This window comes from Solanum lycopersicum, chromosome 1 (genome assembly GCF_036512215.1).
Source record: "Solanum lycopersicum chromosome 1, SLM_r2.1".
Lineage (NCBI taxonomy): Eukaryota > Viridiplantae > Streptophyta > Magnoliopsida > Solanales > Solanaceae > Solanum > Solanum lycopersicum.
The window spans coordinates 72699907-72716000 of record NC_090800.1 but is presented as its reverse complement, the minus strand read 5'-3'; the positions used below and the strand labels follow the sequence as shown (position 1 = coordinate 72716000).

The 16094-nt window shown below is 35.1% G+C and overlaps 1 protein-coding gene across 1 annotated transcript; it reads right to left on the bottom strand.

Annotated features, from left to right (window-relative positions):
- Positions 1-9371, bottom strand: LOC101248911 (cysteine-tryptophan domain-containing zinc finger protein 3-like). Its single transcript, XM_010322776.4, has 11 exons — positions 8734-9371; positions 8123-8195; positions 7900-8033; positions 7390-7782; positions 5993-7278; positions 5402-5820; positions 3450-5311; positions 3125-3282; positions 2405-2565; positions 966-1120; positions 1-751 (listed from the first exon to the last, which is right to left on the bottom strand). The coding sequence occupies exons 1-11, from the start codon at positions 8857-8859 to the stop codon at positions 536-538; spliced, it is 4983 nt and encodes a 1660-aa protein (XP_010321078.1). The 5' UTR covers positions 8860-9371; the 3' UTR covers positions 1-535.
- Between the last annotated feature and the right edge of the window lie 6723 nt (positions 9372-16094).

Sequence of the window (16094 nt, the reverse complement as noted above, 5' to 3'; positions counted from 1 at the left end):
TAAAAAGAAATAATGGCGGATAACATAGTAATTCCACTAAATTCCTCCACCAAAATTGTGCCTTATGTTCCATTAGGAAAAATGAAGTTATATACGGCAACCCAAGGATCAAAGTCCTCTAGTAAAGGATGAAACATTGGGACTACATTGAAACTCATGTCTACTTAGATATGTCAACTAATGTTCTCAATATCCGAACTCCTATTTTTCTCTATTCCCAACCAAAAGACCCTAATATTCAAAATTGGATCTCAACTGAACTCCGAATCTTTTCCTTGAAGAGTTGAAACTTTATACACCTCATCCCCAGCCTGTAAATTTTAAGGTTGATCATCTGTGCCCTTATCATATACCAAAAAGTTGAATTCTCAAAATTTCATGAAATAGCAAATCAATCCCACTTTGTACACATGTACAGGAATATAACACACTTAACAGTATGCCTCTTCACTAAATTGCAACGCAGGTCCTCACTTCCTTCCCATATACAAGGGCCTGCTTGTGAATGGAGAACCACATAAATTACATGGTTGATTTAACCTCTACTGCCACCGAAACCATTATGGTTAATTGCCTCGATAGCTTGCCTCACCAACCGTATTAGCTCCTCTACATCCTGGAAACTGAAGTCAATAACCCGTTTAACTGAAATGAAAGCGTCCTTATTCTCTGCCTCTCCAACGTTTGTGGCAGCTGCAAAAGCAATCTGTGCTTTTCTAGATGCCTCCATTGCAGAATTTACATCCTTTGTCTGCAAAATTTTACATCAACTTAATTGCTTAACCTACAGAAATGGGTAGCCAACACAAAAATAATACAAGAACTCAAATCAAAGGAAGAAATCCCTTGACCCCTCCAGTATTCAGCACTCATTTGACGTACAAAAGGAAAAAGAACCCTTGAATATCCAACAAAATTGTGGAACTAGTACAGATATGTCTGAAATCATAAACCAGTCCACTTACAAAGTCAAGCAGACGAACAAGACTAGGACGGTTTCGAGGAGCAATAACATGATTTCCAGAATGAGAACCACTGTTTTTTGATAAAACAGTCTTCTCTGCCACTGTTAGATTGTTCGTATTATCAACATCAGATGCGGAAGATGAAGGAGATTCACCTGAATAAAACGTGTGGGTTAAACATGACGCAACTGCACACCATCGAGAATATCTGAAGCAGAATCACATTATACACACTAGATACGCTAAAATATATCCAAATTCAAGTAGAAATTCACGTGAATGAGATTCGCCTGAACAGAAGATTATCGAGAACTACATTATCGAGAATTTTTGGACCAGAATCACATTATAATCACAGAGATTCTAGAGCATGTTCTTGCAAGTGGGAAAATCATGCAGAAGCTAACAGTCCTCCATTAAAACAAAGCTAGATTGCTATAAACCGTGAATCCAGAGATATATATGTCAATGAAGGACAAAAAATAGCCAAAGACACTCTATTTACAATTACTTTCTCCTTTTAATTATTTTTTCCTGCAGCTTCCAAATTGTGGCTAAGCATTCTTTGCCAATCAGTTCTTTTAATCACAATAATGCCCACCGCCATGCACGGACAAAATAACTAAAAATAGGACAAACCCCAAGCTCTCATATGCTTTAAGACTTCATTATACAACAGAATTTTCAATCAATGAGATTGCTCCAAAAATCCAAACATCCATTGCCCCCTCCCTTCTGTGTGTCACTTACACATACACATCTCTTTAAGCATAGTGCATCTGCATGAATCAAGACCTGTTCTTCAAGACTGAGAAATCCACTACTTCCATCTTCAGAATTTGGTGGATGAGGGATGAGGTCTGCCCCTCTATCCTTTTCTACTTAAATATCAGACTTGGTCCACCAATTAAGATTACTCATGATGTCCGTCTACCACACATCTTGCGATGTACTATCTCTGCCGCTAAACAAAGCCTTGGGGCGTATGAGAATCAAGAAGGTTAAACTAGGATGTCTTATTTTCCCCACTTTGATATCATTTACCGCTGAAAATAATTGGAAAAATATGCAGGTTGAATTACAAAATCAGTATGCCTATTGAACTTCTTATGCTTTTGGTCCAGATCTTCTTGTGGTTAAGTGATGAAAAACATACATCAATCTAATTTCTCAGGGCAGAGAGGGGGTGGTTATCTGTTTTAACCACATCTCTGCTAAACTAAAATCCTTCTCAAATCAAAATCACATTCCATCTATAGCTAATGGTGTTTCTTTGAATGTGGGATATAAAACAACAAAGAAAGGGAAAGAGGAATACTAAGTGTATCATTGTATTTCTTCCTTTTTAGGTGACGGTTATATGATTATGCTAACTGCTGCAAATTTGATGGCGGCAAGACAAGAAACTCTGAAGTTCAATACTTCATGACACAACATACCTTGAGGGGGAACTTGCAAATTTGCATGCAGATCATGCCAAATTCTACTTGAACTCATACTTTTGCAGTTTACCACCCTCATGTATGCAACCTCCATGCACTTATAGGCCAAAGCAGCCGTGGCAGTTTCATCATGCTTCTCGTATTCAAGTGCACAAGCTCTGCAACATTATAAATACATATCACAGCCAGAGAAAAAAACAGCCATCAAACAAGAAGTAATTAGATAGTTGTAACTAATCAGACTTGCTTAACCATATATATAGAAAAATTTGTACAGAATATTCAACTTTATCTTCAATAAACCAGCTTCTATGCAGAAAAGAGTCATGCCAATATGTAAACATTAGGATATTCAGCAGCACTCCACAGGAAAACAATTGATTAAATGAACAGAAGTTTCTGCTAAGTAACTACTTGGTAAGGCCGAGGTTCTTCATAAAACGGTATGGCCTTGAGCCAAAAAAGTAAACCAAGAGACAAACCATCAGTTACAGATTTGAGGAGCCGCCAGTTTGGAAATTTCCCCAACAGAGAAGATGTTAAAGAAGTGCTTACGAAAAGGTCTATTAAACGGATGTGTACAGTTGAAGCTATTAAGAATTATTGAAGCTAGTTAAAATTGTACATATTTAATTGTTGAAGCTGCTTAACGGATATGTGAAGCCATTAAAAATTGTATATATTCAAAGGATATGTACAGATTGAAGTTACACTTACTCGCAAAGTTTGGCTGCATTACTATAGATTTGTATTTGATTCATCTCTCTGGATTTGCTACTTTCCCCATTTGAGCTTTCGAAATGTGAAGCACCCTGAAGAAACAGTAATGCCGCTTGGAAATAGCCATGATTGTAGTCGGCATGAAATCCAGAGTTCTGCAAGTAGCTTCAACAATTAGGAAAAAAATACAGACACTGCACACATGAGTATTTCTTCAGTATAAACTCAAGTAGATAACAAAGCAGAAAAGAAACTAGCTTTACAAAATAGACCAGTAACAAGTTCCACTTGAGATATAGTTGAAAAGAGATATTAGTAGAACCTTAAGACGATCAGCAGTATCTCTAAGCTTTTCAGCTTCTGCCAAGATAATAGAAGCAGTCTGACTGGAGGACTCTCTTTTTGAGGGGGTAGGAGCACTGGGTTCCTGCACTGCACAATGATCAGACTCCAACCGGCCCATACTGTTGTGACTTGCGTTTTGACACACACCAATGCCAGGATCTTTTAGTATCGTTGACACTCTGGCACTTACAGAAGAATTCACCATCCCTACATTTTTAAAACTTCCTTTCTGGGCACCTGAAGCAGGTTTGCTCTTAATAACTGATGTGCCTAATTTATCTTCAGCATGTGCACCAACTTGTGACCTTAGGTCCCTGGATTCTGTCTGAATTGATCTACCATTCATTGCAAATCGAGCATCACTTTCCTGATGAAGTTTTTCCTTTGTAAGAACTTTTCCTTCCAAGTCATATACACTATTCAACTTTGTGGTTGACCCAACACCATCATGCTTCAGTCGAAGCTCTCTACTGCCGTCACTACAATGTGTGGGATCTTTCTTGCTGACTTTCTGATTGTTTTTGAAAGATTTAGTACTAGAATCAAGATTATTAGGGTCAATCTTTGAATTCAGGACTTCCTTGCTGCCTAGTTGATCCGATATGTTCTCTTCTAACCTTTGAGTATTAAATCCAGTATTCCAGTCTTTCTCCTTAAATTGCAAAGGAGGATCTTTGGCAGATTTATATTCGTTAAGCACAGAAACGTGTTTCTTGCTCAATCTACCCTTGCCATCAGAGCAATATGCAGCACGCTTTTCAGGCATGTAAGGGCTACATTTCTCCGGAACATCAACATTATTATTACACATATGGCTATTTCCAAGGTCGGAAGAATGTATACCAGACGATTCAATTTTTTCCCTGGCATCATTACCCTGAAAATCTAGCACAAAATTTTCACAAACCTCCGAATGAGGAATACCTGGTCTTTTCCCCTTTATCAAGACCCTAGATTTATCACTCTCAAAATCGCCATCCCTATCCAAATATTTTCTTGGACTTCCAATGTCATCCAATTTAGCATCATCTTTCCCTGAACTCTCCATTCTTGCAGGTGAAGCGTTGCTCATGATGAGCATCCTCATGGGAGATGAGGAAACAGACCCAACAGGAGAGCCTTTCACTTGGTGATTCGCTCTACATTTCCGAGAATCAGAAACTTTTGACGAGCTTGAAGTGGCAGCCACTGGTAACTGTTCAGATCCCAAGTCCTTTTTCAATGAATCAATATCTTCCATCGTCAACCGAGACTGAACCTTCACTCGATACTTCATTGTCTGATGTTCTCTCTCTACACTTCTATCTATAGGAAAATCCCTGGTTCCTGGTAGAACAATTCTGGTAACTGCACCTCTTGTTCTTGATGATTTCTCCTCACCCTTGCTTGTACTGGGCTCCTTTTTTTCAGAATGAAATACCTTGGGTTTCTTCTGTTTCCTGAAACCACTCTCACCACTAGCCTTCCCCACAATAGCATTGACATCGCTGTCACCCAAGAGATTACCTTTACTTTGTGAATCCATTAAATAGTCTTGATCCCTCAATTTTCTTTTCTTTATAGAAATTTCTCTTCTGATATTAGTTTTAATGTCAATCAAGTCACTATCCCTTGAATCCTGGACTCGGTTGCCATGCTTCTTTTCCAATATTTGTACCCTTTCTGTCAATCCAGGCTTTGTATCCTTCAAATTGCCATGTTCATGGTAGTCCTGGGTACCGGTCACAACTCCCCTAGTTGCCACAAAAGCTTGGTCACTTTTGATTTTTAACTTTTTCAAATCCCTGCGATCATATTGATCGGACTCCCTCTTGGATTTCTTTTTTGGATTTTCATCACCTGATATGTTATAATTGGAAGCAAGTTAAGAACATATACAGAGTTATGACAGGCAGTAATGAAATGCTAGCCTTAAGATGAAGTGTATACCATTAGCCATGCGCTCCGTCAGTTTGTTCAATTGTTTGCCAAGGACATCAGACGACTTAACTGGAATCTGTGCATTGGATTTGCTAATTGAGTTCGATTCAGCAACAGGTTGGTTCACATTCTTAAAACTTCTGTTTTTGACCAGCTCAGATGGCAAGTTTGAGTTTGTGGTCAACATTGGACCATGATTGCTGCTTGTGTTTTTATGTTTCTTCTTTCCTCCATTAGCCATGTAATCGAAACCCGCGTTCTGACTGCTACCACCGAGACCATGCATATCAGCTGAAACTACTCCTACCGCACTTCTACCAGTATGATTTTGAAGGCTATTTAGGTTATCAGGCAGGGGCATTTGGTATAAGGCATGCAGAGCTCTTGTAGTCTCCTCCTCACTAATGTCACAACGGTTCATTCCAGGCCTACAAAAGTTAATTTTGATTTGTTATCACCAAATTATAGCAATACAGAATCTATTTACAGCGTTGCATAACTAGCAGAGTATTGGAGCATACATACACACTAATAAAAGAGAGCTAAGATTTTGAATAGAACACAAAAGAGACTAAGATCCGAAAACTGCAGAAAACTTACAGCCAGTATAACATACTGCATATCCACCTCTCAGGCAGTTGCGCAGGTTTTGTACCATATGGAAGAAGACGCCACCTCTCACATTTATCACAGGCAACCCAATCTTCTTCAATAAAGACAGGAGCAACTGGTGGCTCAGCTCCAGAGGTCAGCTCTTTCACATCATGTATGCCCATGGCTGAAGGATCCTTCATAGGGGTCGCACATGCCACATGACTATCAGCTTTTTTGCATGGGACCTGTCTTGATTTAGAAGAAGATGAATGCTGTCCTTTACGTGCCTCTAGTTTAGATTTCTTCAACTTATCACCTGGAGGTCTACCCAGTTGATTTGTGGGTTTTTTCAACTGTGCATCAAATACATGAGCCACCCGTACATCCTTCATAGAACTCTTCTTGTTCTTGAGGGTAGTAGAAACCCCTCTTACCTCTACCATATCTGCAGCAGGCTTCAAACCAGGTTGATGTTCTGTTAATTTCTTTTTGCCTTCAGATGATTGCTTCTCAGTGTGAGGTATCCTTGGTTGGTCAAGTTTATGGGTTGCAGCTTGCTTAACAGCTTTCTTTCTCAGAGAGGCAGCCCCACTAGAATCCCTCTCACTCTCAGATATATTAGAATTAGCTCTAAATGAAGGAACGGATCTGCTGTATTTGCTCATGCCACCTTCCTTGATATCAAAAGAAGCATTTCTCTGAAAGCTTTCTAACTGGAGTTCCACCGATCTACTTCTTACTTCCTGGTGATCATATTTGTCACCACTTAGGTCAGATAATGATTCTAACGAGTCATCCTTATCCAAATCACTACCAAACAGTTGATCTTTAAGTCTATTGATCTCCCTTTTCTTCAGAGGAACTTCCTTCTCTGAGGCTTTTATAGCTTCAGGTGCACCACCAGCACCTTTCACTGATTCATGAGTATCACATACTAAATCATGTACAACTCTCTGATTAAGGTCATTTGAAAAGCAATGCCTGTTTTTCAAGCTCTCAATTCCCGAGTTTTTCTTTAACAAGGACATCGTGTCATTTCTGACCTCTGAATTCAGTTCCTCAACATATTCACTTAAACCAACTGATTTACTTTTCTTTCTGATCAAGACATCTCCATCTTCCAGCCTGGAAGTTGAACTATTGGCAGACATGACAGATTGAGGGTTAGTATCCTTTGCAACAGACACATGCTCATTCTCTGCGAAAGGTTTTTCATTTCTTGACAAAGTCAAAAACTTCTCATTGAGAGGTGAAAGCAGCACATTTCCAGCAACTGGGAAAGAAGTCATAGTCTGTTACAAAGGGGGGAAACAGAAAATTAAAATAGCACCAGATACTGTACTCTTTTTTTTTTTTTTTGCTGTGTGAAAAAAATAGGGATTTTTGTGTAACAGAAAGCCTACCTGAAGGATGTTGGCTGGAGAATCACTATGACTTTCTTCAACCTTGGCCAACATCTCACCACTCTCAGTAGGACTATTTTCCATCGATGAAGAGGGAGAGATAAGTCCAAGACTAGTGTGCAAAGCAGTACTCTTCTGAGCTGTCTTATCAGAACCAACTCTAATCCGAAGTTTGAGTGTTCTCTGATCGGTTGGATTAAGTGACTTAATCATAGAAACTTCATGTTTTGCAGGGAACTTATTAGATTCTTGAGCAGATGAATCTTGTCTTGTGGTATCACCCCCAAAAGGAACCCTTGAATCATGCAAGGTATGACCACCACGGGAAGCAGCTGTACCATTCTTCCTAGTCGAAGGAAGACCAGACACAGACGTTGGGTTCTGAGGAGCTCCCTGGACAGAAATGCAACCACCAAACAGAAGTTAAACTAAATTTTCCCAGGTTGATAAAAGGGATGTACAAAATGTTATATCTTCCAAGTATTCAACAAAGGCAAACTTTAAACAGACCTCGGAGGCGAAATGGCTGGGTGATCTAGATGTGCCTTGATTTTGAGATATCTGTGGAGTTCTTGGCTGAGGTAGAATTGAAGGGGAGCGTTGATAAGTCGGTAAAAACGAACCATAACCACCAAATTTTGCCCCTAAAAAAAGTAAAAGAAATTTAATCAGCTATTCTCGAGATATACAACTGTTATATATGATCAATAGGACTTGTTGCCAGCCTACTTACCCAAATTCTCGGCAGAAACACCTCCTTCAAAATCTTTCTGAAAATGACCCAGGACACTTTGAAGTTTCTCATCCTTCACACAGAAAACAAACAGTTGAACTATCATTGTTTTGTAAAATCAATGGCAATAATGTAACATACACTTCAACCTCATTATTATTGCAGTGTAGGGGGGAGGAAGTCTGAAAGAGAATCTCTTGTTCTTTTTCTTTTCTTATTTTACACACTTCACTAAGCAGAAATAGTCCAAAGCTTCAGCAGTATAACTAGAAAGCAACATTTCTAGCAGTGTTCCAATGATATTCATTTTCTTCAGTTCTATTCCCAAACCAAAATAGTTCCCTCTTTAAGGCAACCATAATTATTTGCCTGATTCAGTACATTCTTTACAGAATCATGGAACCATCTATAATCAATTTGAATTAGTAAAAGTCTAATCTTTAACCCAGAGCAATGACAATGAAACCAGATTTTAACTATAAAAAAAAAACTCCAACTTCATTAAGCATTTCATGAACTGATTCTCAAAAACATGGGTTTTGAGGAGACAAAAGTATTATTAGATTTTGAAAATGAATTCAACAAATAGGAGAAACAGAAAGAACTCTTACAATGTAAGAGAGTGCTATATCAGGGTCAAAGCTTGTATCATCATCATCCTTGTTGTAATAACATGCTTCCCCTTCTTCAAGGTCATGTTCTTCCATCATCTGAACCCTACTACTTCCCCAACTCATAAATAGAACCTAACCCCAAATTTCAAACCTTTCAACACAAAACCCTAACCCTAGCCCCCCTTTTACCACCTATCCTAAAATCCAACATATCACTCACAATTCAAAAATCCAACTTCGACCCATCAAACTACTCACAAAACCCAGAAAAACCCAGAAATGAATTGCACAGTTATCTATCCAACCTTCAAAATCAATAACTACCATTGAACTTCTTGATCATCTAGGTATATTCCTAGTTGTTTATCAAAAACTTGGACCATAAAAACACTTAAAAATTAAATTTTTAAATACCCCAAAATGGATTTTCGAAGAATCAAATTTGTTGACAACCCCAGGGAACGAGCGATCGAATTGATTCTCAATATGATGTTCTTCTATTGTTTGATACCACAGGGTATAGAGAAAGAAACAAAGCCTTTGTTTTTCTTTTATATTTTATTTCCTTTTTAGGTCCATTTCTCTAATTTTTCTGTCTTAATTACACTTTTTTTTATTTTTTACTTTTTTCACTCCAAAATTATTTTCCGACAAAGTAATGAAATTTCATAATAAAATGTGGGGAAAATAAAATCAAATTGGTCAAACCACTCTGTGAGTTGAAAATCCAGCAAGGTGTCCGGAATCTACTACTACCATGTAATAAAGCAAAATATTTCATGTCAATAAAAAATATAGTTTATCACTAACAAATATTATATTATGTTTTATTAAAAAAACGAAACAAAATGATAATCAAACAAAAAAGAACCTCACTTACACATTAGGGTAAGAAATTTAGCTCATAATATGGTCTGATTTATTTGGACTTTGATTAATATCATAATTTTAGTTTTAAAAAAATCTATTTATTGATTGATTGATTGATGTGCATTTTATAAAAATTAAAAAATCACAACCACTTAATGATGATTTGAATAGATATGAATAACTAAAGATAATTTTAAAGTTGGTTCAAATAAGTTGAGTACACATTCTAATTAAAAGAGAAAATGATGTAGGTATTAGTTTTGATGAGTTAATGTCTCATGTGGTCATTTAACTATGCATCCTTTTCTTAAAAAGTCACTCAACTTTCAATTTTCACTCAAAAGTCACTCAATTATGCACTTCTTTCTCAAAAAGTCACTCAACTTTGAATTTTAACTCAAGAGTCACTCAACTATCCACTCTTTCCTCAAAAAGTCACTCAATCTATTAAATTATTTTTAATTAAAAATTATTGATATTAATTATTTATATAACAAACCAAAAATTTTAAAAAATAAATTAAACCATTTAGTGATCCACCCACCTAACCCGATCCATTAAAAAATATGATGACCCATTTTATTTTGTCTTTAATTCTAAATTAATCCCTCTCTTAAACCTTGAATTAGAATTAAAGACAAAATAAAATGGGTCATATCATATTTTTTTATGGATCGGGTTAGGTGGGTGGATCACTAAATTTTTAAATGGTATTTTTATTTTTTTAAAATTTTGGTTTGTTATATAAATAATTAATATCAATAAATTTTAATTAAAAAATAATTTAATAGAGTGAATGACTTTTTGATGATAGAGTGGATAGTTGAGTGACTTTTGAGTTAAAATTCAAAATTGAGTGACTTTCTGAGAAAGAAGTGCATAGTTGAGTGACTTTTGAGTGAAAAATGAAGTTGAGTGACTTTCTGAGAGAAAAGTGTATACTTGAGTAACCATCTGAGGTATTAACTCCACATTCTAATTAAAAGAGAAAATGATGTAGGTATTAGTTTTAATTATATGAGTTTCTTGTATAATTTTGCAATTTATGTAGAACTAATACAAGTATTACTTATACACATACTTGGTATTATTATATGGATAACTAACATATGACAAGTTATTGTATTAGCAATACAGGAATTTTTAGTACAAGTATAAAGATGATTAAAGACACAATTATCCTAGAAAGTGTACAAAGTTAAAGAATGTGAAGAGTATTACTATAAATAATAATATTTTAGAAATTATGCAATGCATGTTATTAATACTCTCATAAACCCTTCAATAATTAAGGAGACAAGAGACATTGTATTGAAAGATTTGGAGCACTTCGAGAGAAGTAATATTTTAGGTATGATAGGTGTGTAAAGGTGGAGAGGGGGGAAGGGGTATTGTCCGTAGGATGTGCCAGGAAAGGGCAATAGAGTCGAATGAGATTTTAGTGAAATTTTTAAAAGCACAGGCAAGTTTGGAGTGGTTGACCGGGTTATTTAATGTTATTTTAAAGACGCTTAAAATATTCAAAAAATGAAGGTGGAGTACAATGATTTAGGTATACAAAAACAAGAGCGACATTCAGAGTTGCAACAAGTATAGGGGATCAAGTTATTGAATAATACTATAGACTTTGGGAGAAGATGGTACAGATGAGAATAAAGAATCACGTGTCTAATTTCTAAATGAGCTTATACTCATGTCCAACTTCATAAACCATTCATTTTTTTTAGGAGACTAATAGAGTAGTATGGTGTTCATCAACCTAGAAAAGATATATGACAATGTTTCATGAGAAGTTCTGTGGAGATATATGGAGGCTAAAGGTGTACATGTAAAATACACTATGACAATTATAGACTTGTTTGAGGGGCTCTAGACTCAAGTAAGACAGTGGGTGAAGACTCAAAGCACTTCCAATTGTGATGGGGTTGCATTGGGGATCAAGATAAGGTATCATAGTGTACATTATTTATAGCTAACATGTTCTAATTGGTGAGATTTATGACGGAGTGAATGTTAAACTTGATAGAGACAGTTGTTTGAGTCTAAAGGGTTCAAGTTAATCAAGACCAGAGGGTGATGTGGATGCTCGTTTTCATAGTCAGTGTGACTAGAAGGTGTCAATAAAACATAAAGATGGGTTCTGCATAGTGGTGGTCAGACAGTTATATTGGATGTAGCAGAGTGTTGCCAGTTAAGAACTCTCATGGATGATGATATTTGCTGAAATAAGGATGTACATATGAATGTGTAAGGTTACTAAGGGAGATATAATTAGAAATGAAGATATTTAGGACAATGTGAAAGTGGTCTTGGTGGAGGATAAAATGCAATAGTTTAGACATGTAAAGAGGAGATCCACGGATACCCTTGTACGGAGGTGCGGAAGATTGACTATGTATGATCTTAGAATAGGTAGAGAAAGTCTAAATAAATACTAGAGATAAGTGAATGACGGTACATGTCGTAGTATTAGCTTATCGAGAACATGAGTCAAGGTAAGAAGCTACGAAGTCACGAAACAGAGTAGCAAGCTAGTAAGTAGTTGATAATTGTCTGACTTAATGTTGCATACTAGTAGTCATGGTATTATTCTTGCGGTTGTTTGTTCTTAGATTTTTGTTACTATTTGTGTTTCTTGTATTTCAATTTTTGTTACTATATGTTATTACTTTTATTTTGATTATAATAATATTAATATGATGCAGTAATTGTTCCTTTTTCAAAATGTCCTATCATGTTGTATTTTGTATTTTGTATTTTGTTATGATTTTTTTTCTTATATTGAAAATAATATTTTTACCTCCTAAGATAAAGATAAAATCTGCGTATATACTACTTTGTCTAAACCTCATTTGTGAAATTTCACTAAAATTCTTTATTGATAATTTTAGTGTTATTTTAATATATCAAACCACATATCACATAAAAATATAACGCCAATATAATTAATCTCAACATAAACAATTTTGCACTATTAATTTCAACATTACTATTACTATACCTTATTTAACACTATTCTTATAAACCCTAACAAATGACTCCTTAAAATGGTATTAATATCTCCCCAAAATGATAGAATACACAAGTCATTTGCACTTCTCTTTTTCTTTTCTTTTTAATGTTTTAACTCTCCTTTTTAATATCATCCCTCCAAATGTCACTATGTTTTCTCTTCTCTCCTCTTTTTCTATTTTTATAGTATTTTTTCTATAACATAAGCTGAAAAATCTCTACTTTTATACAAAAAGTGAAGAAAATACCAAAATTTATCCTAAACTAGACAAGTCTCACAATTCTCATAATGAAAAACCAAATAAAATTTTCATATAAGTGATTTCATATAATTTCTATTTGAAACATATAAACTAAAAACATTATTATAGATCTATATATCTAAAATAGCAGTATAAAACAACTTGATTAACATTATTTTGATGCCATGCGATACTTTATTGCTAATAAATTACAATTTTAGATTTCTACATAGATATTAGCGATCAAAAAAATTCAACATGTAATAGAAATTAAATGTTATAACAAATTCTAAGTTGTTTGTTCTTAAATCAGTATTAATGGATCCATTGGAGTAGTTCATAGACAAAATTAGTAAGAATTGATTACCTTTCTGGATGGTTAGATTCTCAGCCGGAAAAATTGAAGATCGTGTTGAAAGTTTGTTGGATCTGATGAAGATTAAAAAAAAAAGATAAACAGAACAAAAAAATAAACAAAAGTTAGTATAAATAAATTAGAATTTGCTAGTTTTGTAGCTTTTCGACCTGAAAATAGAGATTGTGGATGGCGCAAATGTGATGGGTTTGATAGAACATAGAGAAGAAAAACAACAAAAAGGAGAAATAAAGCGAGAGTGAGTGAGAGAGAGTAAGAGAAGAAAGTGAGAAGAACATATTTTTAATGTATAAGTATAATTAATTATATAATCTCAGATTGAAGATCAACACTTGTACAATTTAATCAGTTTTTATGTCTCTTGGACTTTTTTGAAGAAGTTGAACACACTTTTGTCGTCACGTCATTATAGAGGGATATATTAAGACCATTTAAAATTAGAATAGTGAGATAATAAGTATAAAGATTCGATCCGTTGTTACTAAAGAATATCTCGTGCAAAATCTCAAAATTCTTGTAATATGGTGTCAAATTTTAAAATTTTGACCACACAATGAATTGACTTATTTTGGAATGGTTGGGTTGGCGTCAGCCCCCCATAGCGGAAAGTCTCCACCTATGGAGGTGCCACTGTAACGCCTGTATGGGCCCTATAGTGGGTAGACATAAATTCAGACCCTAATAAATATGACTTATTCTATTTTCCTCTAACTTTTGAATGGACAAAATAGATGAGAAATGCTCCAAAAACCCTCCAAGGACACCCATGAGATCAAGGGGGAAGAGATTACTATGCAAGCGAGGTGAAAATCTAAGGAATTTTGATGGACATTCATCATGGTTTGCTTTCATGGAGTAGAAAGTTCAAAGCCAAGGTCTATCAGTTGATGTTTGGTGCCCAACTAAGCTGAGTAGCGAGACTCGGTTACACTGCATTATATTTTGTAGATTTTCATAAACTGCATGTATAAGCCTTGGGCACAAAGTCTGAACGGTTAAACTTGTGGTTAAAATAGTTGGTTGATAGTGATTGTTAGCTAATAGTGACTAATTGTTTTGTGGTATGACTGGTTATTGCCTGAGTAGAGAATTGTGGGCAAGTTTAGAATAGAAATTGGATAGAGGTGACCTTGTTGGTAAGTAATGGTTGCATATTTTCAATTTATGTATGTATGCATGTTTACTCCTTTATAGTATACTGTGCAATGTGTATCAAGAAAAATAAAGAAAAAAAAATGAAATGTCATCATGTTGATAATCTCATGTAATAAGTTTGTTAATGTTACTTTTGATTTCAAGTGTTATTATTCATTGTGAGTGTGGTTATGCATGATGGATATGATTGATGGTTGACTTAATTACCACGTCGTTACAAGAATACTAACGGTTGACTCATATATCATGCCTGATATATTTATTAATATTGGTTGGCTCGAATACCTTATAGGTGCATTAACAATTTGTAGGTGAACTTCGAAAGAAGACCATATATATGTATTGTGGTTCTATTATAGGACTGGTTATTTATAGATGTGATCATGCAAGGCATGCATGCAGGTATTGATTGATTCATAATTGTAACTAGAGTCTATGTATTCGTGATTGTTGTATTATGTGTTAGTTTATATTACCGTCTTGTAAGTTATTTGATTGTAATCGTATGTAGTGATACAACCCTAGTTAGCATAAGGATTGAGAGTCCAGATTATATTGTTCTGATGGAATTAAGTTTATGTATTTCTTGATAAATTTTGGTTATGAGGTCAGGCTTAAGATTGGGGTTTGATTTATGGGTTAAATATGAAGACTAATTATGATTGTTTGATGTTAAGAACATATTTGAAAAAAAGGATTTGAATCAAGGTAGTGTAACAAGGATCTTGCGTGTGTTTTACCGGAATGATTCAAGAGTTAGGGTATGTAATGAGAACTTAAGGATGATCAATCAAAAGATCTAATGGAATTGGTAGGTGTAGGAAGCCTTAGAGTGTAAAAGGGATTGAATCTTTAATGGTAGAGGTGGTAATGGAATGAGATAGGAAAATGAGATCAAAGTGTACTAATTTATGGGTCTTATACATGGGATGCTAAAAGCATGTGGATAAAAACTTGGGATGGTAATCTTATCATTACATATTTCTTATATATATATATATATATATATATATATATATATATATGTATGTATGTATGTATAATAGGTTCAGATTGATCGATGATTCCTATTAGTACGCATTATTTTTATTGATATTATTCTTGTCATGCCACTTGACAAAGTCTGATTACAGAATTTTGTGATGTTCCATGAAGACGACGATGATCTCCGATTGCTTCTCATCGACCTTCATTATGGTGGGAGTTGTCTTATTTCCTTTGTCATTGTATCTTCTTAGTCACTCTTGTACCTATTTAGACTAGTTTCCCCCAGAGGATATTAGTTGATTATCTTGTAAATATCTAGGAAATTTTAAATCAATTAAAGGTGTTTTCATATATGTATCGGATGTTAGAGTATGTTTTATATAGTTTTGCATGTTGAATAAAAATTTGGAATTGAGGATTATCCAGTCTTGAAGTTAAAATAGGTACCCGCACATGTCGATGAATTAGATCGTGACAACACGTGTTCGGCTAATCCATCAACTTCAAGGTGTATTTTATGTCTTTTCAATAATTAAAGTTAATAAAATTTGAGAAAATGCACGATTAACTCCCCTCCCCCCCCCCCACCCCCACCTCCCAAATCTATGCCCGAAATTCCAGAGACACACTTATGCTTTACTAAGGTTCTATTACCCTCCTCAAACTTATTTTATAAATAATTTTCCATCCCTTTCCGGCTTATGTGGCACTATCAT

Coding starts and splice junctions, on each gene's coding strand:
- LOC101248911 (XM_010322776.4), bottom strand. CDS start 8,859: ATGAGTTGGGGAAGTAGTAGGGTTCAGATGATGGAAGAACATGACCTT. Junction 5,312..5,401: donor GACGGAGCGCATGGCTAATG/GTATACACTTCA, acceptor ATAACATATCAG/GTGATGAAAATCCAAAAAAG. Junction 752..965: donor TTGTTCGTCTGCTTGACTTT/GTAAGTGGACTG, acceptor AAAATTTTGCAG/ACAAAGGATGTAAATTCTGC.